At 39.8% G+C, this 14,985-nt stretch overlaps 1 protein-coding gene across 1 annotated transcript; it reads left to right on the top strand.

The window, feature by feature from the left end:
• The first annotated feature begins 12,386 nt into the window (after positions 1–12,386).
• On the top strand, positions 12,387–13,337 carry LOC142748474 (olfactory receptor 1468-like). The gene has a single exon (XM_075855564.1). The coding sequence runs from the start codon at positions 12,387–12,389 to the stop codon at positions 13,335–13,337; it is 951 nt and encodes a 316-aa protein (XP_075711679.1).
• The last annotated feature ends 1,648 nt before the right edge of the window (positions 13,338–14,985 follow it).

Below are 14,985 nucleotides of genomic sequence, written 5' to 3'. Positions count from 1 at the left end.
CCAACCATGAATGACAAGTTCTATAGAAAATGTCCGCCTGATGTCACTAATGTATGGTCAGCTATTATCTAAAGTAAAAATCTAAGGACAAGGGTAATACATCGCAGCAGAGATTTGATCATGTCATTATATACAATCAAGGGCAAATAAAAACAACATATGGGCAAGTAGGGATCATAATCAAAGATGGAGTACAATTATATAGTCCTGATAAAGGACTAGTCTCTGAGGTCTAAAACTTAGATATTCAGAAGCATGACCAGCAAGATAGAACAACGATATCCCAACTTAATGGGGAGTGCACGCAGGTAAGTATCTCTGTCCCAAAAGAGATCACAAATCCATATATATATAAATAAAAAGAAAAGAGACTGCAGCACTCCAAATTGAAATATAAATTGCTTTATTCACCAGAACATGGACATGCTTCAAGTCTCTGAAGTCTATCATTTTGAAACTGAAAGAACATTGGTTTGAGCCAAACACGATAAACATTTTCGCCAAGAAAGATGTAGTCCATCAGTTTCAAATTGGGAGATGAGGGACTTCAAAAAGGCAATTGGGCATCTTCACTTTTTCACACCTATGATAAAAATAAGGTACTTCATTCCTTGGTGACCAGATTTTTGTTTGGAGTACAAAGATTCACAACTTTTCACATCTCCTGGATCTTGGTACATATGAACCCAATTGGACTTTGTGATGTTGTCATGAAATGCAGACACTCAGGGATGAGATCCAACAGCAACATTCTTTATTATAACCTCAATATTCCGATATCTATCTTTCTATCCCAAGCAAACCTTCTTAGTCCCCTGTTTCTTTTCCAGTGTGTTCTTCACTTAAATGCAGAGGGATTGCTTATTGTATATTACACCATCTTGATCAATTCGATTTTTGATTTACTATTTGGTGTTAATTTGTTTAAAGAAAGAATAGTTTTATTCTGTGAAAAGGAGCCTACTATCCTTGAGTGTCTGGAGAATGTTGCTTACTATAAGGCAGGGGGCATTGTGACTCTTAGCAACTATCATGTGGTATGTTTTGGGAAACAATGGTTTTACATTTAAAAGTCTTCTAAGCATATGATATTTCAGGTCAAAACATATTGTCATTGCTATTTGCTAAATCAAATCAAAATCAATGTCACATTGCAAACATTGTAAACGATTGGCTGGAATCAAGCTACTCCTTTTTCGAAAGATATTATTTTATTTGTTTGATCAATAAACATCAGAGAAGGATATTTGAGTATACAAGCATGGTGTCTATGTCCTCCTTCTCTCCAATATATCGATATAACCTATGATTTGGATCTGGATAAATTCACTGGGCGGGTATCGGTTGACATACCTATTAAATTTTCAGTCTAATATATTTTGGGCCATGATTGCGTCAACAGTTTTTGGTGCCGAAAGCCGGGAGATTAATCGTCTGATAGCAGTCACTGAAGGTCGGGCATTGCATCAGTGAAAAAAAATAAAAACTGCGGTAGGTAAGAAGCTTATTCTTACACAAACCTTTTTCACTGTTGTATTGCGGACTGGAATTTAGCTGTCATGTCGTCTCATCTCCCGGACGCAGAAATGTATACAAAAATGGTATGAAAGAATGGAAACAAAGGTATGTTAAAAACTTTTTGTTTGATTAATTATTGCAAAGGCGTACGTTTATTTTGAGTTATTCTTGAAGATGTTTAAATCTTGAGTTGTTGGTATGAAGGACATACATCAGTTCATGGTATGGAGGACATGGGAGAATTTTGCCGGCAATTAAACTGTTAAGATGATTGTTAGAATAGAAGTGTAAAGTTGTGAGTGAATGAACTACCCCCTGTAGCAGGCGCTTGAGAGAAGTTGTAATTTACATGTGAAATTTTTAAATTGATAGTGAAAAAAAACTTGTGCAGCTGTCTGTGTGTAAGGTGAGAAAGCTTAATGCTGTCTAGAATTACCCTGCAATTAACGGTACTGTTTGTATTTGTGTATTGTTATAGGTCTGTTGGAAATTGTATTTATTATTTGGCTGTTGTTTAAAATCATTACGGATCAGAAAAAAGGCTATCCTGTCACCCGTTTGCTTTGAGCTAGTCGAGTGTCGGGGATGCCTAGCCCGCCAGAGTCTGTCCGTAGGCGACAGAGACGTACTACAAACTGCCCTTAGGTGGCAGAGCTGAGAGTCACAGAACACTGAGCAGAGTTACAGACCACTAACCCAGCAGTGATAAAGACTGTCCGTAAGTGACAGAGAGGTTGGATATTTGTAGGGAATATCCTGTAGTATATGTAGTGCCGTCATGGACTTCTTCGGTTAAGTCCTGATAATGGGGAACTCAGAGGGCAGAGCGACAGGGGGAACAGAACCCTGTTGGCCTTTGGTATACAGCCAAAAGAAATTGTGATAAACAGGGCAGACGAAGACGCTATAAAAACCTGTAAAGAGATTTTTTTTATTTAAAAAAAAGGCTGGCTGGCCTTTAGATGGTTGTTTGCTTGTGATAAATAGTATGATTTGTGGAGAGATAAATAAGGGATTGTTGAATGACCAGGAGTTAGGTGAGTTAACTAGGTGTAGTTTATAATGGCAGAGTAAGTGATTACAGGTAGTTACAAGTAAGTTGGTGAGCGAGGGATGCGAATACAGGTGTAGACTTTGACAGGAAAAGTGAAGAATACGGAGCAGCAACGGGGGAGGGGGGTGATGTGATATGTGCGTATGAACATGTGTAATGTAACGTGTGTCGAAATAGTCTAAAAACAAAAGCAGACTGGTAGAAGCTTATACATTGAACAGGTATTGCATGGATTGATGAGACCAGTGGCCACAGTATAGCATTGTTTTTATATCTATATTGCATGCTCTCATTCTTAACAGAGGTACTGTGTAAAAACTTTAGTGTGTCTTGTGTGTGGGGTTAAATAATTAGAGTTATAAATGTAATCCGGAGTTCTAATTTCTTCCAGCAATGCCTGGGTCTGAAAAAAGGGGGGCTTTGTGAAAGGTGGGAGACAGCTAATATTGAGAGTTTGGACTGTGATCACCACCCCCCCACCCCCGCCCCGTGTCTATATCTCTCACCTCTGTGAAAAGGAATTTGTCTTTGCTTTACACATGTACTGCTGTCACTGAGTACGCAGAGAGAGGAAGATATTACAGCAAGCTAGATTTGTCTGCATAAAAGTTACAAAATATGGACTGCTGGAATGTGTGGCGCTATATTGCATATTCATATGTTATGATACAATATGATTTGACATTGTAATGTTTTGAAGTTAATTCAATTGAATTAACCTCATAACGCCGAAGGACGTATATATCCGTCCTCTGCAGCTGCTAGTTCGTGCAGGAGGACGGATATATCCGTCCTCTGATCGCTTGGGTACTGCCAGTGTACCCACGCGATCAGTGGCAGGAGCACGGCTGTTATACACAGGCTGGCTCCTGCCGCAACTGCCGGAATCGAAGTGCGCTCTGAATCCCGGCAGTTTAATCCATGAAATGCCACTGTCAATAGTGACAGTGCCATCTAATGTGTTTGACAGATGGAGGGAGCTCCCTCTATCACCCCATCGGCGCCCCCGCAAAGCGCGGGGCGCCGTCGTGTTTCCATAGCAGCCGGGGGCCTAACAAAGGTCCCCAGTTCTGCCTTCAGCAAATGCCTGTTAGGTTTAATAGATTAGGTTAGGTTTAATAGATTGGTTTAATAGATTGGCTGTCAGTTTCAGGCTGGGTTCACACGACCTATTTTCAGACGTAAACGAGGCATATTATGCCTCGTTTTACGTCTGAAAATAGGGCTACAATACGTCGGCAAACATCTGCCCATTCATTTGAATAGGTTTGCCGACGTACTGTGCAGACGACCTGTCATTTACGCGTCGTCGTTTGACAGTTGTCAAATGACGACGCGTAAAAATACAGCCTCGTCAAAAGAAGTGCAGGACACTTCTTTCAGACGTAATTTGAGCCGTTCTTCATTGAACTCAATGAAGAGCAGCTCAAAATTTACGGCTGTCAGAGAAGCCTCGCAAAATGCGAGGAGGAGAAAAAGCCTGCTATCGTGTGCACATACCCTTACACTGACAGGCAATAATGCTTTGGTGTACTAAGTATACCAAAGCATTATATATGTGATCAGCAGATCGCAAAGTGAAGTCCACTGGTGGGACTAAAAAAAAAATGTAAAGCAGTTAAATAAAGTTTGTGAAAAATACATAAATAATAATTTACAGTCAAAATCAAATAATTTTATTTAGTTAAAGTGTCAAAACAAATATCGCATACACATATATGGTATCCCTGCGATTGTAACGACTTGAACAATAAAATTAACACATTAATTAAACCGCTGGATAAACAGCGTCCAAAAAAAAACACAAAAAAACAACGGCAAAATTCTCTCTTTTCTCCCATTCCCCCCATTAAAAAATTAATATAAGTTAATCTATAAGTCCTATGTACTAATGAAAACTACACCTTGGCCTGCAAAAATCAAGCCCACATACGGCCACATTGACGGAAAAACAAAAAAGTTACGACTCTTGGAATGCGGCAATGCAAAAACAAGTAATTTTTTTCTAAAAGGATTTTTATTGTGCAAACGTAGGAAAACATATAAAACCTTTACATATTAGGTATCCCCTTAATCGTGCCGACCCATAGAATAAAGTTAACCTGTTATTTACGCTGCATAGTAAACGGCGTAAATTTATAAAGTGACAACCAATGCTGGAATAGCTGCTTATTTTCAATTCTCTCCTAAAATAAAGTTAATAAAAGTTAATCGATATATTATAAGCATCTAAAAATGGTACAATTACAAAATACAACTTGTCCCGCAAAAAACAAGCTCTTATATGGCTATGTCGACAAAATAAAATAAAAAGTTACAACACTTGGAATGCGACCGTGAAAAAACAAAAAATAATCCTTGGTCATTAACGTGCAAAATGGCCTGGTCATTAAGGGTTAAAGAGGCTCTGTCACCAGATTTTGCAACCCCTATCTGCTATTGCAGCAGATAGGCGCTGCAATGTAGATTACAGTAACGTTTTTATTTTTAAAAAACGAGCATTTTTGGCCAAGTTATGACCATTTTTGTAGTTATGCAAATGAGGCTTGCAAAAGTCCAAGTGGGTGTGTTTAAAAGTAAAAGTCCAAGTGGGCGTGTATTATGTGCGTACATCGGGGCGTTTTTAATACTTTTACTAGCTGGGCGCTCTGAAGAGAAGTAACATCCTCTTCTCTTCAGAACGCCCAGCTTCTGACAGTGCAGATCTGTGACGTCACTCACAGGTCCTGCATCGTGACGGCCACATCGGCACCAGAGGCTACAGTTGATTCTGCAGCAGCATCAGCGTTTGCAGGTAAGATCGACTTACCTGCAAACGCTGATGCTGCTGCAGAATCAACTGTAGCCTCTGGTGCCGATGTGGCCGTCACGATGCAGGACCTGTGAGTGACGTCACAGATCTGCACTGTCAGAAGCTGGGCGTTCTGAAGAGAAGAGGATGTTACTTCTCTTCAGAGCGCCCAGCTAGTAAAAGTATTAAAAACGCCCCGATGTACGCACATAATACACGCCCACTTGGACTTTTACTTTTAAACACACCCACATGGACTTTTGCAAGCCTCATTTGCATAACTACAAAAATGGTCATAACTTGGCCAAAAATGCTCGTTTTTTAAAAATAAAAACGTTACTGTAATCTACATTGCAGCGCCTATCTGCTGCAATAGCAGATAGGGGTTGCAAAATCTGGTGACAGAGCCTCTTTAACTACAGATATTGTGAGACACAGGGACTTGAAAATGTATGTAACCCTACTGTTTCCTACTCCCACACACATCTTTTTATTGGTTTACAGTAAGTGACTTATTATTCTCTGTTTTTCTAGATGAAGAATTACAGTGTTGCAGTATTTTAAGGCTTGTGCTCAGCAGCTACGAACCCAGTTGTTGTATGTTGATGCTGTGGGTCAGCATTGGACTGCCTAAAGGTCATTTTGGAAATGTATGTTGTTTTAACAGCAAACGGCTACAAGGTATATAAAAGATAAAATGCCGTTTTGTCAGCAGAAAGTCATTTTTGTTATGGGCTATTGCGTATTACCGGGTCCAAACAAGTGTCTCTAGATAGAGTGCCAAAACTTACAATGCTGGGATATGCAGTTTTGAACCCTGTTGTATCACTTCCACAGGGTCCCTTAAGGGGGAGTACTGATGAGATTGATAAATTACGTCTTAGTGCGATAACGCACATTTTTATTTTAACCCAGATTAAATGTGTACGAGAATTTGAGGATTTTCTGTGTATTTGGTTCCAGATCCTTCCAGAACAGCAAATATGGTGCCAGGTATGCTGTGCTGTAGTCACTCAACATGAGGTATTGTGATCATTCTCCTCCAGCAAATCTGTACAGGAGGCTCAGCTGACGTCGCTCACAGATGAGTCTTTACAGATTTAGATGGGAAGAAGGTGAAAATGCCTGAACACTATTCGTTCTATGCCAGATTTCAGAAAAATAATTTTTGTTTGTTTATGGTACAAATCAGGCATCTATGGGACCTGATGGGGTGGGATTCTCAAGTGTTCTGGATTATCAGATAAGTGTGAAGAAGTATTTAACATTTTGTTTTTATTTTGAGAATAAATAAGGGTCCATCTTTGAACAATAGTTCATCCGTTTCATATACAGTATGTACAAGACAAAAGGTAAATAATCCAGGGACCACTCCCACCTATTTTTTCTTTCACCCGGTGCCATATTTTCTATTCTGGAAAAACTCAGCTCCTCTGTGAACAAACCAGTGGACATTGAGAGTATTGCACTGTGGGCACAGTATATAGATTAAAAAAAATTTCACCCAGTGCCATATTTGCCATTCTGGGAGAACCCAGCTCCTCGGTGAACAGACCAGAGGGCATTGAAAGTATTGGACTGTGGGTATGGTACATAGATGACATCTTTGTCATCTGGAATGGTAAAAAAGATGCATTTGTGTCCTTTGTCGAACATCTTAATGATTGGTTTCCTTTTCACATATGAAATTCAGTCGAGCTTTCTCCCTTCTAGATGTAAGTATTTCAAAAAATGCCAATGGGGAACTGGACACTGACATCTACAGCAAGCCCACCTCAACAAATTCCCTTCCGAGGTCGGAGAGTAGTGACCCTCCCTTTCTTAAGAAAGGAATCCCCCATGGATAGTACCTCAGGTTGAGGAGAAACTGTCCTGGGAAGGTGCACTTTATAAAGCAGGCTGTAGACCTCAGAGCACATTTTCTTTAGCAGGCCTACCCTGATAGTGTGCTCAGAAAAGCTTGCCAACATGCCCTGCATAGTGAACGCACACTACTGCTATGGCCCTAAAAGACACATGAGCAGCCAAGTGGTTATACTAATAGGGACCTTTGATGAGGCCACTGGCCACTGGCCCCATGAAGGAGATTCTGGCATGCAACTGGAGTATACCTAAAATGGATCCTGACATAACAGATGTCCTAGGTCTTCCCTACAAGTAACATATAGATGAGGTAGGAGATTAAGGGATCAACTAGTCCACAGTCATTTTCAGCCCCCTGTGAGAGAGGGGACATGGCTACAGAAAATAATAAATGGGTCCTTCCGCTGTAGCGGGTCCATTGCTTGTAAATACTTACACACAGAAAAGACGATTACAAATGGACACAGCCAGGTCAGAAACGCTGATGAAAGGGTGAGCAGGTGCTTTAAATAATAATAGCCACTCCCACTAGTCTTGAGGGGAGTGGTGTGTGGTGCATGGGATGTGTAGTAAGAAATAATAAATGAATAGTGTGTGTGCAAGTGTAATACTATAAGTGAAATATAGGGGGCAGTAATGAGTGAAGTGCCTCAATAAAAATAAATGGATAATAGGGTGCAAGTGAGTGAAACATGGAGGGATAGTGTGTACGTAATGAGGCACAACGTGTATAGCCAGGTAGAAGCCTATTTGTGACGCCTTGATAATTCATAGAGCGGGCTACCCTGCTTGCTATGCCAAACAACAACACACCATGCTCTCCCAGCATCAAAGACCCGGCTGTGTCCAAGAGAAGCGAATATACATAATAATGAAAAATACCTGGGGTATTGGTAATCATTTTGGCCAAAGGGACGCAAGCTCGCAATCCACGACAAGGATCCCCAGACTTGCGAGTCCCTAACTCCAGCATTGTCACCAACTAACAATTCCGTTTTCACAACTTCATTAACTGCCACTTCTGAGAGGTGATCTACAAGGCCACATGCTCGTAGGTAAAACTATCCATGAATTCCATATAAGGATTAGTGAACATGTTCTGGACATCACAAAAGCCAAGATACATGAATAGCTTACATGACGGTTACTCAGAATATGCCAAACTTATGGGAATAAAGGTGGTTCCACAATAAGGTAGGAGAGGCAACTGGAATAAAGAGATGCTACAGAGGGAGACAATTTGAATCTTCAAATTAAGCACAGTGGCAACCAGAGGCCTGAACGAACAAAAGACGTTCAGTTGCTTGATTTGACATGTAGGTCCCTGAAGCCTCGCCTACTCCAAGACACTCACATGTCTCTGGCATAAACCTTTACCGTACTGCCATCCACAAATTTTTCCATGTTCTTATGCATCGATTTAACAAAATGTACTGTGCAGTGGTTGTATTCACAGAAACGTGACACTACCCTCGACAATAGGTGAACAGGTGATTTACACCTTTCAACCTTAATTTATCCGCAACCATTCTTAAACCTATCACGAAACTATCAGTCCCTCCCACCCTCGTCTTCTACTTATGAGCGGCCCCAAATGAATTCCCTACAAGCTATTTTGGGTTAATCTCCTTCTTGCTTACATCACTGTAGACAAGCAACATTTGCAGTCCCCACTTCAGATCTTAGACACTCTGCCTCTGCAGAGCGCCCAAAAAGTCCAACAAACATGCTGCTCCAGCATGATTACACTACGGAGTGTAGAAGCTCGGAGTGTTTACCGTCGCCTCCAGAATTGTGAAGTCGCAGTACGTCACTTCTCCCAGCCACTCCGTTACAGGCCCGCCCCCCGGAAATGTGACATCATGATTGGCTAGCACACACGAGCACCGGAAGTGGAGCAGTACTTAGCATGTAAGAGACCACATGCGAGTTGCTTTGCTGTTAGTGCCATATGCACAGAGTAGCCCTTCATAAGTGGCAGATAAACGCTCTTCTCCTCTTTGAATACCCCTACTTTCGTGCCCTAAACCCCCTGATAAACCCAGCTACACCTGGAGGAAACACCCTCTTTATACTTTTACTAATATTTATACATTGAAATGTACTGATCAAAAAATCTTCCACATATTTATTTTGACAGTATGTGCTATAAAAGGTTATTCCCAGCTCAAACATTTATGGCGTAGTTACAGAATATGCTATACATTTCTGATAGATGTGGGTCACAGCTCTGTTCTAGGGGATTCACAGAAACAGGAGAGTAGTGCTTGCTCGACTGTTTCCGTAACTCGCATGGAACAGAATAGAAAGAGCCCTGATAATGTGAGGCGCCCTTTCCATTTATTCTCCACCTGGATGCGGTAGCCAGTGGCCGCTTTACCAGGCGGGATGATGGTTGGGAGACCCACATTCTCCACGTAGGTGAAAATACTAGACCTGGGACTCGCACCAATGAAACATTTATGGCATGTCCTCTGGATATGCCATACATTTGTGATATGGGAATACCCCTTCAATATTATCCCTGAGACTTATTATTTTTTCAATCTTTTTAATATTAAATACCTTGAGTTCATGTTATAAAAATCCGTCACTCTTACCCTTGCTTGAATTTGGTTAAGGAGTCCAATCTCTCATGAAACAAATTTAAAACAATATCGTGACATACTAGTAAAATCCTTGTCAGACTGCAATTCACATCACAAACATTTGGTGGCAACACAGACACACATAGCATAGACATCTTGTGATAGAGTATCGTGAAAACATGTTTATTCTCAAAGCTGTAACAACTGGTAGGTATGTGGACCCACTGGGCCACTCTACCGTAATGGAGCAGCTGCTGATCAGCAGAGTTTATGGGAGTCAGTGATGATAAACTACCTGGAAAGTCAGAGGTGGTTATATGCCAGACAATTAGGGGAAGCAAGTCTGTGCAGGACAATGAAACTTGGCTAGGATACCGGAGAGGAGTAGTGTAGTTGTCTCAGACACTGGACTTGGCTAGGACACCAGACAGGAGTAGAGCAATCGTCTTGGACACTGGACTTGGCTAGGACACCGTACAGGAGTAGTGCAGTTGTCTCGGACACTGGACTTGGCTAGGACAAGGAACAGGAGTAGTGCAGTTGTCTCAGACGCGGGACTTGGCACGGGCACCTGACACTGATGGTGAAGTCATTTAGGACACTTGACTTGTTACAGGAACCAGACACAGATGGTGAAGTCGTCTCGGACACTCGATTTGGCACTAGAATCGGACACAAATACTGGATACGGGATGCAGGATACAGCTTTGGAACCATTTGCAAAACAAACATAGGGAAGACACAACATTGTTCAGTCAAGGAAGGAGTGGGCAGAGTTCCTTTTAAAGCTCCCGGTGTGCTGGGATAGGTTGGGGGACAATTTCCTTGTGCACGTGATGGTTCTTTAAGAGCGGGTGCGGGTGCGCACCCTACTGGCATCAGCAGAAGAGGAGAGCAGTGTGTGCTGACATCTCTGAGGGAGAAGACACCAGCAAGTCTTTAGAGGTCTGAGGTCATGGCTGCCGATACGTGGAAGATGTCGGCGGTCAGTGACCGCAGCCATTACAATACCCCCCCTACGCCCCCTCTTATTAGGTCCAGGGCGTAGGAGGAATTTTCTAATGAGAGCTGGGGCATCCACACTTTCATCAGGCTCCCCACATTTTCTTCAGACCTTTCCTCAGGACCAGAACCCTTTTAATCCACAAGGTAACAGGTCTTCCCTCCTACCTTATTGTAGTCCGGGAGCTCCATTACCTCGAAAATATCAGAAAAACTGCTGGGATCAATTGCAGAACAAGGGGATTTGCTGTATCGGTTCAGGACCACAGGCTTTGGAGGGACACATGGAACGAGTTGAGAATTTTGAGAGTAGAAAGTAACCGTACCATATAAAACTCGGGATTAATCTGTTTCAGAATTTCAAAAGGAGCGGGGAATCTGGGAGCGAATTTGTAGGAAGGGATATTCAGATGAATATTTTTTAAAGACAACCAGATTTTAACTCCAGTAGGAAACTGAGGAGGAAGTCTTCTTTTCCTATCGCCATATTTTTTTCATGCAATCCTCTGCCTGTAGGTTTGCTGCCAGATGTGAAGAAAGCTGACATGTCTGACATGTTATAATGTCATTATAAAGTCGAGGCTTTAGATTTATATATAGTATTCAAGACAAAGATATTCAGTCATCCATGATCATGTGTACATACATATATATATATATATATATATATATATATATATATTGTATATATATATATATATATATATATATATTGTGTATATGTATATATATATATATATATATATATATATACATATATATATATATATATATATATATATATATATATACACACACATATATATATATATATATATATATATATATATATATGTATATGTATATTTATCATTATATCATGAAGATCAGCATGAACTTTATATTTCATTCTATTTTAATGCAATTTAGAATTTTTGGTCAATAGAAAAAAAAGGTATTGAGAAATTTCTTGATACTTTATCGTATTTGCTAGAAATCAAACATAAATAATAAATATTAATAAATATAAACTAATAATTTAATTTATTTTAAATAAGTGTTTAATAATATTTGTGAACATTTTTATAAATCATTGTTGTAGTCATCGTGTTATTGAGGCAGTGAATGATGATATTATTTGGTCATTATACTGCACAGTACATGACAATGGGGGGACATCACTAGACGGTACTGCATAGGGCATTATTATCCACAAGTCGCCCTGAGACTTATTATTTTTATCTCCTGAGATAAAATACCTTGAGAGTCGATGTACTAAGAATATGTTATAATATTATCTCCGATGGTTTCTTCCTTGGGAATTTTAAGATTTATACTGTATATAAAAGATCCTAATAATAATTGTCATTTTCAGACAAAACCAGTGAACATCTTCTTCCAGACTCTAGAAATATCTCCAATATTTTATCTTCAGTGTGTGATGGATGAGTACTGGGATGAAGACTAAGATTGACTATAGATAAAATTGAAAATCTCTAATGAACATTAAGAATGTTCCTTCTTACGTCAATTTAGCTTCAGAGAGACCTCATCACAACATTTACAAGACGCCTCCATATAACATTCAGAGATGAAGGTGCATGAAGTCAACTCTACAACCGTCATTGAGTTTCTTATATTGGGATTCCCCGCTCTGAATGATTACAAGTTTCCTTTCTTCTTTATTATTCTCTTCATGTATTGTATGACTATATGTGAAAACCTTTTGATCATTTTACTGGTGTTCACAAGCCAACGTCTCCATTCTCCAATGTATTTCTTCCTTGGACATTTGGGACTGTCAGACATTATCCTTGTATCAAGTGTTGTCCCTAAGATGCTGGATGTTATCATAAAGGAAAGGGGTGTTATATCATTTGTTGGGTGTTTAACCCAACTTTATTTGTACGGGGGAACGGTGAGTGCTGAGTGTTTTCTGCTCATGGCCATGTCCTATGACCGATACTTGGCCATCTGTAAACCACTACATTATATCTCAATGATGAGTGTCAAGCTTAGATACAGCCTGATCATCTCGTCCTGGGTTCTCAGCTTTATGTTCGCGCTCGTCACACTTTTACTGTTATGTGACTTAGACTACTGTGGGCCGAATGTTATTAACCATTTCTTTTGTGACTGTGCCCCTCTTTTAGAGCTTTCTTGCTCAGATACAAATGTTGTATATATTGAAATGATTCTTCTTTCTTTTCCAATAATTGTGTTACCTTTTGTATTTATTATTACATCATATGTCTGTATTTTTATCACTATTTTTGGAATTTCTTCCACATCAGGCAGGCAAAAAACATTCTCCACTTGTAGCTCTCACTTGGTGGTTGTTTCTATCTATTATGGGTCCATGCTCATAATCTATATGGTCCCTAACAGAGGATATTCAATGACTGTTAACAAGTTTATTTCCCTTGTCTACATTGTACTGACCCCCCTTCTAAACCCGGTTATATACAGTCTAAAAAACAAAGAAATTCAGTCTTCTATAATTCAATATCTAATGTTTTGTAGTAAGAAAATATTCTTATAGTAGAAGAGAGAGATGTGAAGATCTAGAAACTTTGTTTAAGAGTTTTTCCTGTCTGTAGTTGAATATTTTTCACATCTTATTACAATATAATAGATTTCACAATTGGCTTATCAATAAATCGAAACAATGTAATGTTAATACCAGTTTGATTCTAGGAACAATAGAAAGAAAATATTTATTGTACATTTTTCTTACTTTTTGTATTTGCCTCTTAATGAAATTTAGTTAAAAAAATAATGGTCATTTTATAAATTTGTATTTAATAAGATCTTAAAATTAGTTTCCTAAAAAATATTAGAATTTGGTCACAATATCTTATTAACAAAGTGATATTTCTTAATAAAAAAACATTTTGTTCTCTTATTTGTGTTTACAATGTTTAAGGAACCATTTCCCTTTTAGTTAGTTTTGCCAATTTGTAAAACTGTCTAGTGAGGGGCAAAAAGGGGCTAAAACACATAATAAATCTAGTTGGGGCACAAATTGAGTCAGAATTCTGTTTAACATCCCCAATTAATGTTTATTGTGAATTTTCCCTACTTTTCAGAATTTGCTTTACATCAAAATGAACTAAGTAAAATAAATACTTTCATTAAATTGTATAAATATATGAATAATAACAATTTAAAAATACTTTTTATAAAATATTTGCATATTGTCAAATTTAAATAATTTAGTAATTTCTAAACCAAAAAGTTCTCGGCTACTGTAAATTGCTAACTCTTTTTGATTGGAATTTATCAGATATCAGTTATGTTAAATATCTTATTTTTATATCTGTTGACAATTTTGATACACATGTTATAAATTCTCGGACTAAGTTTATATAGGTAGATTATATAAGTGGCTGAAATTAATTGATACTTGAATAAACATAAGATTGTATTTTCCTATATAGGAGGACTGGCCTTAAGGAGAATAGTAAATGTAAAGGATCTGCCAGGCACAGCTTCGGGGTTAACTCCCAGAACTAATCAGTCAGCACCTGAGAATACTTCCCTGAGACTGACTCCTGCTTCCACCATTCAGGCTGGCAGGCTTAGGAGTGGGAGAGCCTATCGTAACCTGGCCAGACTCAGCTAGCTCCCGCCCTCGGTCTATTTAAGCCTGCACTTCCTGTCCCTCGGTGCTTGTTATTGCTTGTGTTTCTTTCCTTGTGGTTTCCTGGCCCAGCTACAGCTCCTGCTATTTTTTGATCCTGCTCCATACAGACCCTGGCTTACCGACTACTCTTCTGCTTTTCGTTTTGTACCTCGCACACTCCTGGCTTGACTCGGCTCGTTCACCACTCTGGTTGCTCACGGTGTTGCCGTGGGCAACGGCCCCTTTTCCTTGCTTGTGTTCCTTGTATGTTTGTCGTGTTTGTCGTGCACTTACTGAGCGCAGGGACCGCCGCCCAGTTGTACCCCGTCGCCTAGGGCGGGTCGTTGCAAGTAGGCAGGGACAGAGTGGCGGGTAGATTAGGGCTCACTTGTCCGTCTCCCTACCCCCTGCCATTACATAATAACAAGCCCATACCTAGTCTACCCCTGGTCCCTGACACCAATATGGATCCCCGTGAGACCCTGGCTCAGCAAATGCAGGGTCTCTCCCTACAGGTCCAGGCCCTGGCTCAGAGGGTCAACCAGCCTGATGCTACCCTGGTAGT

The sequence above is a fragment of the Rhinoderma darwinii genome, chromosome 3 (assembly GCF_050947455.1).
Source record: "Rhinoderma darwinii isolate aRhiDar2 chromosome 3, aRhiDar2.hap1, whole genome shotgun sequence".
NCBI lineage: Eukaryota > Metazoa > Chordata > Amphibia > Anura > Rhinodermatidae > Rhinoderma > Rhinoderma darwinii.
Note: the sequence above shows the minus strand (reverse complement) of the source record. Positions and strands in the feature narration are given on the sequence as shown.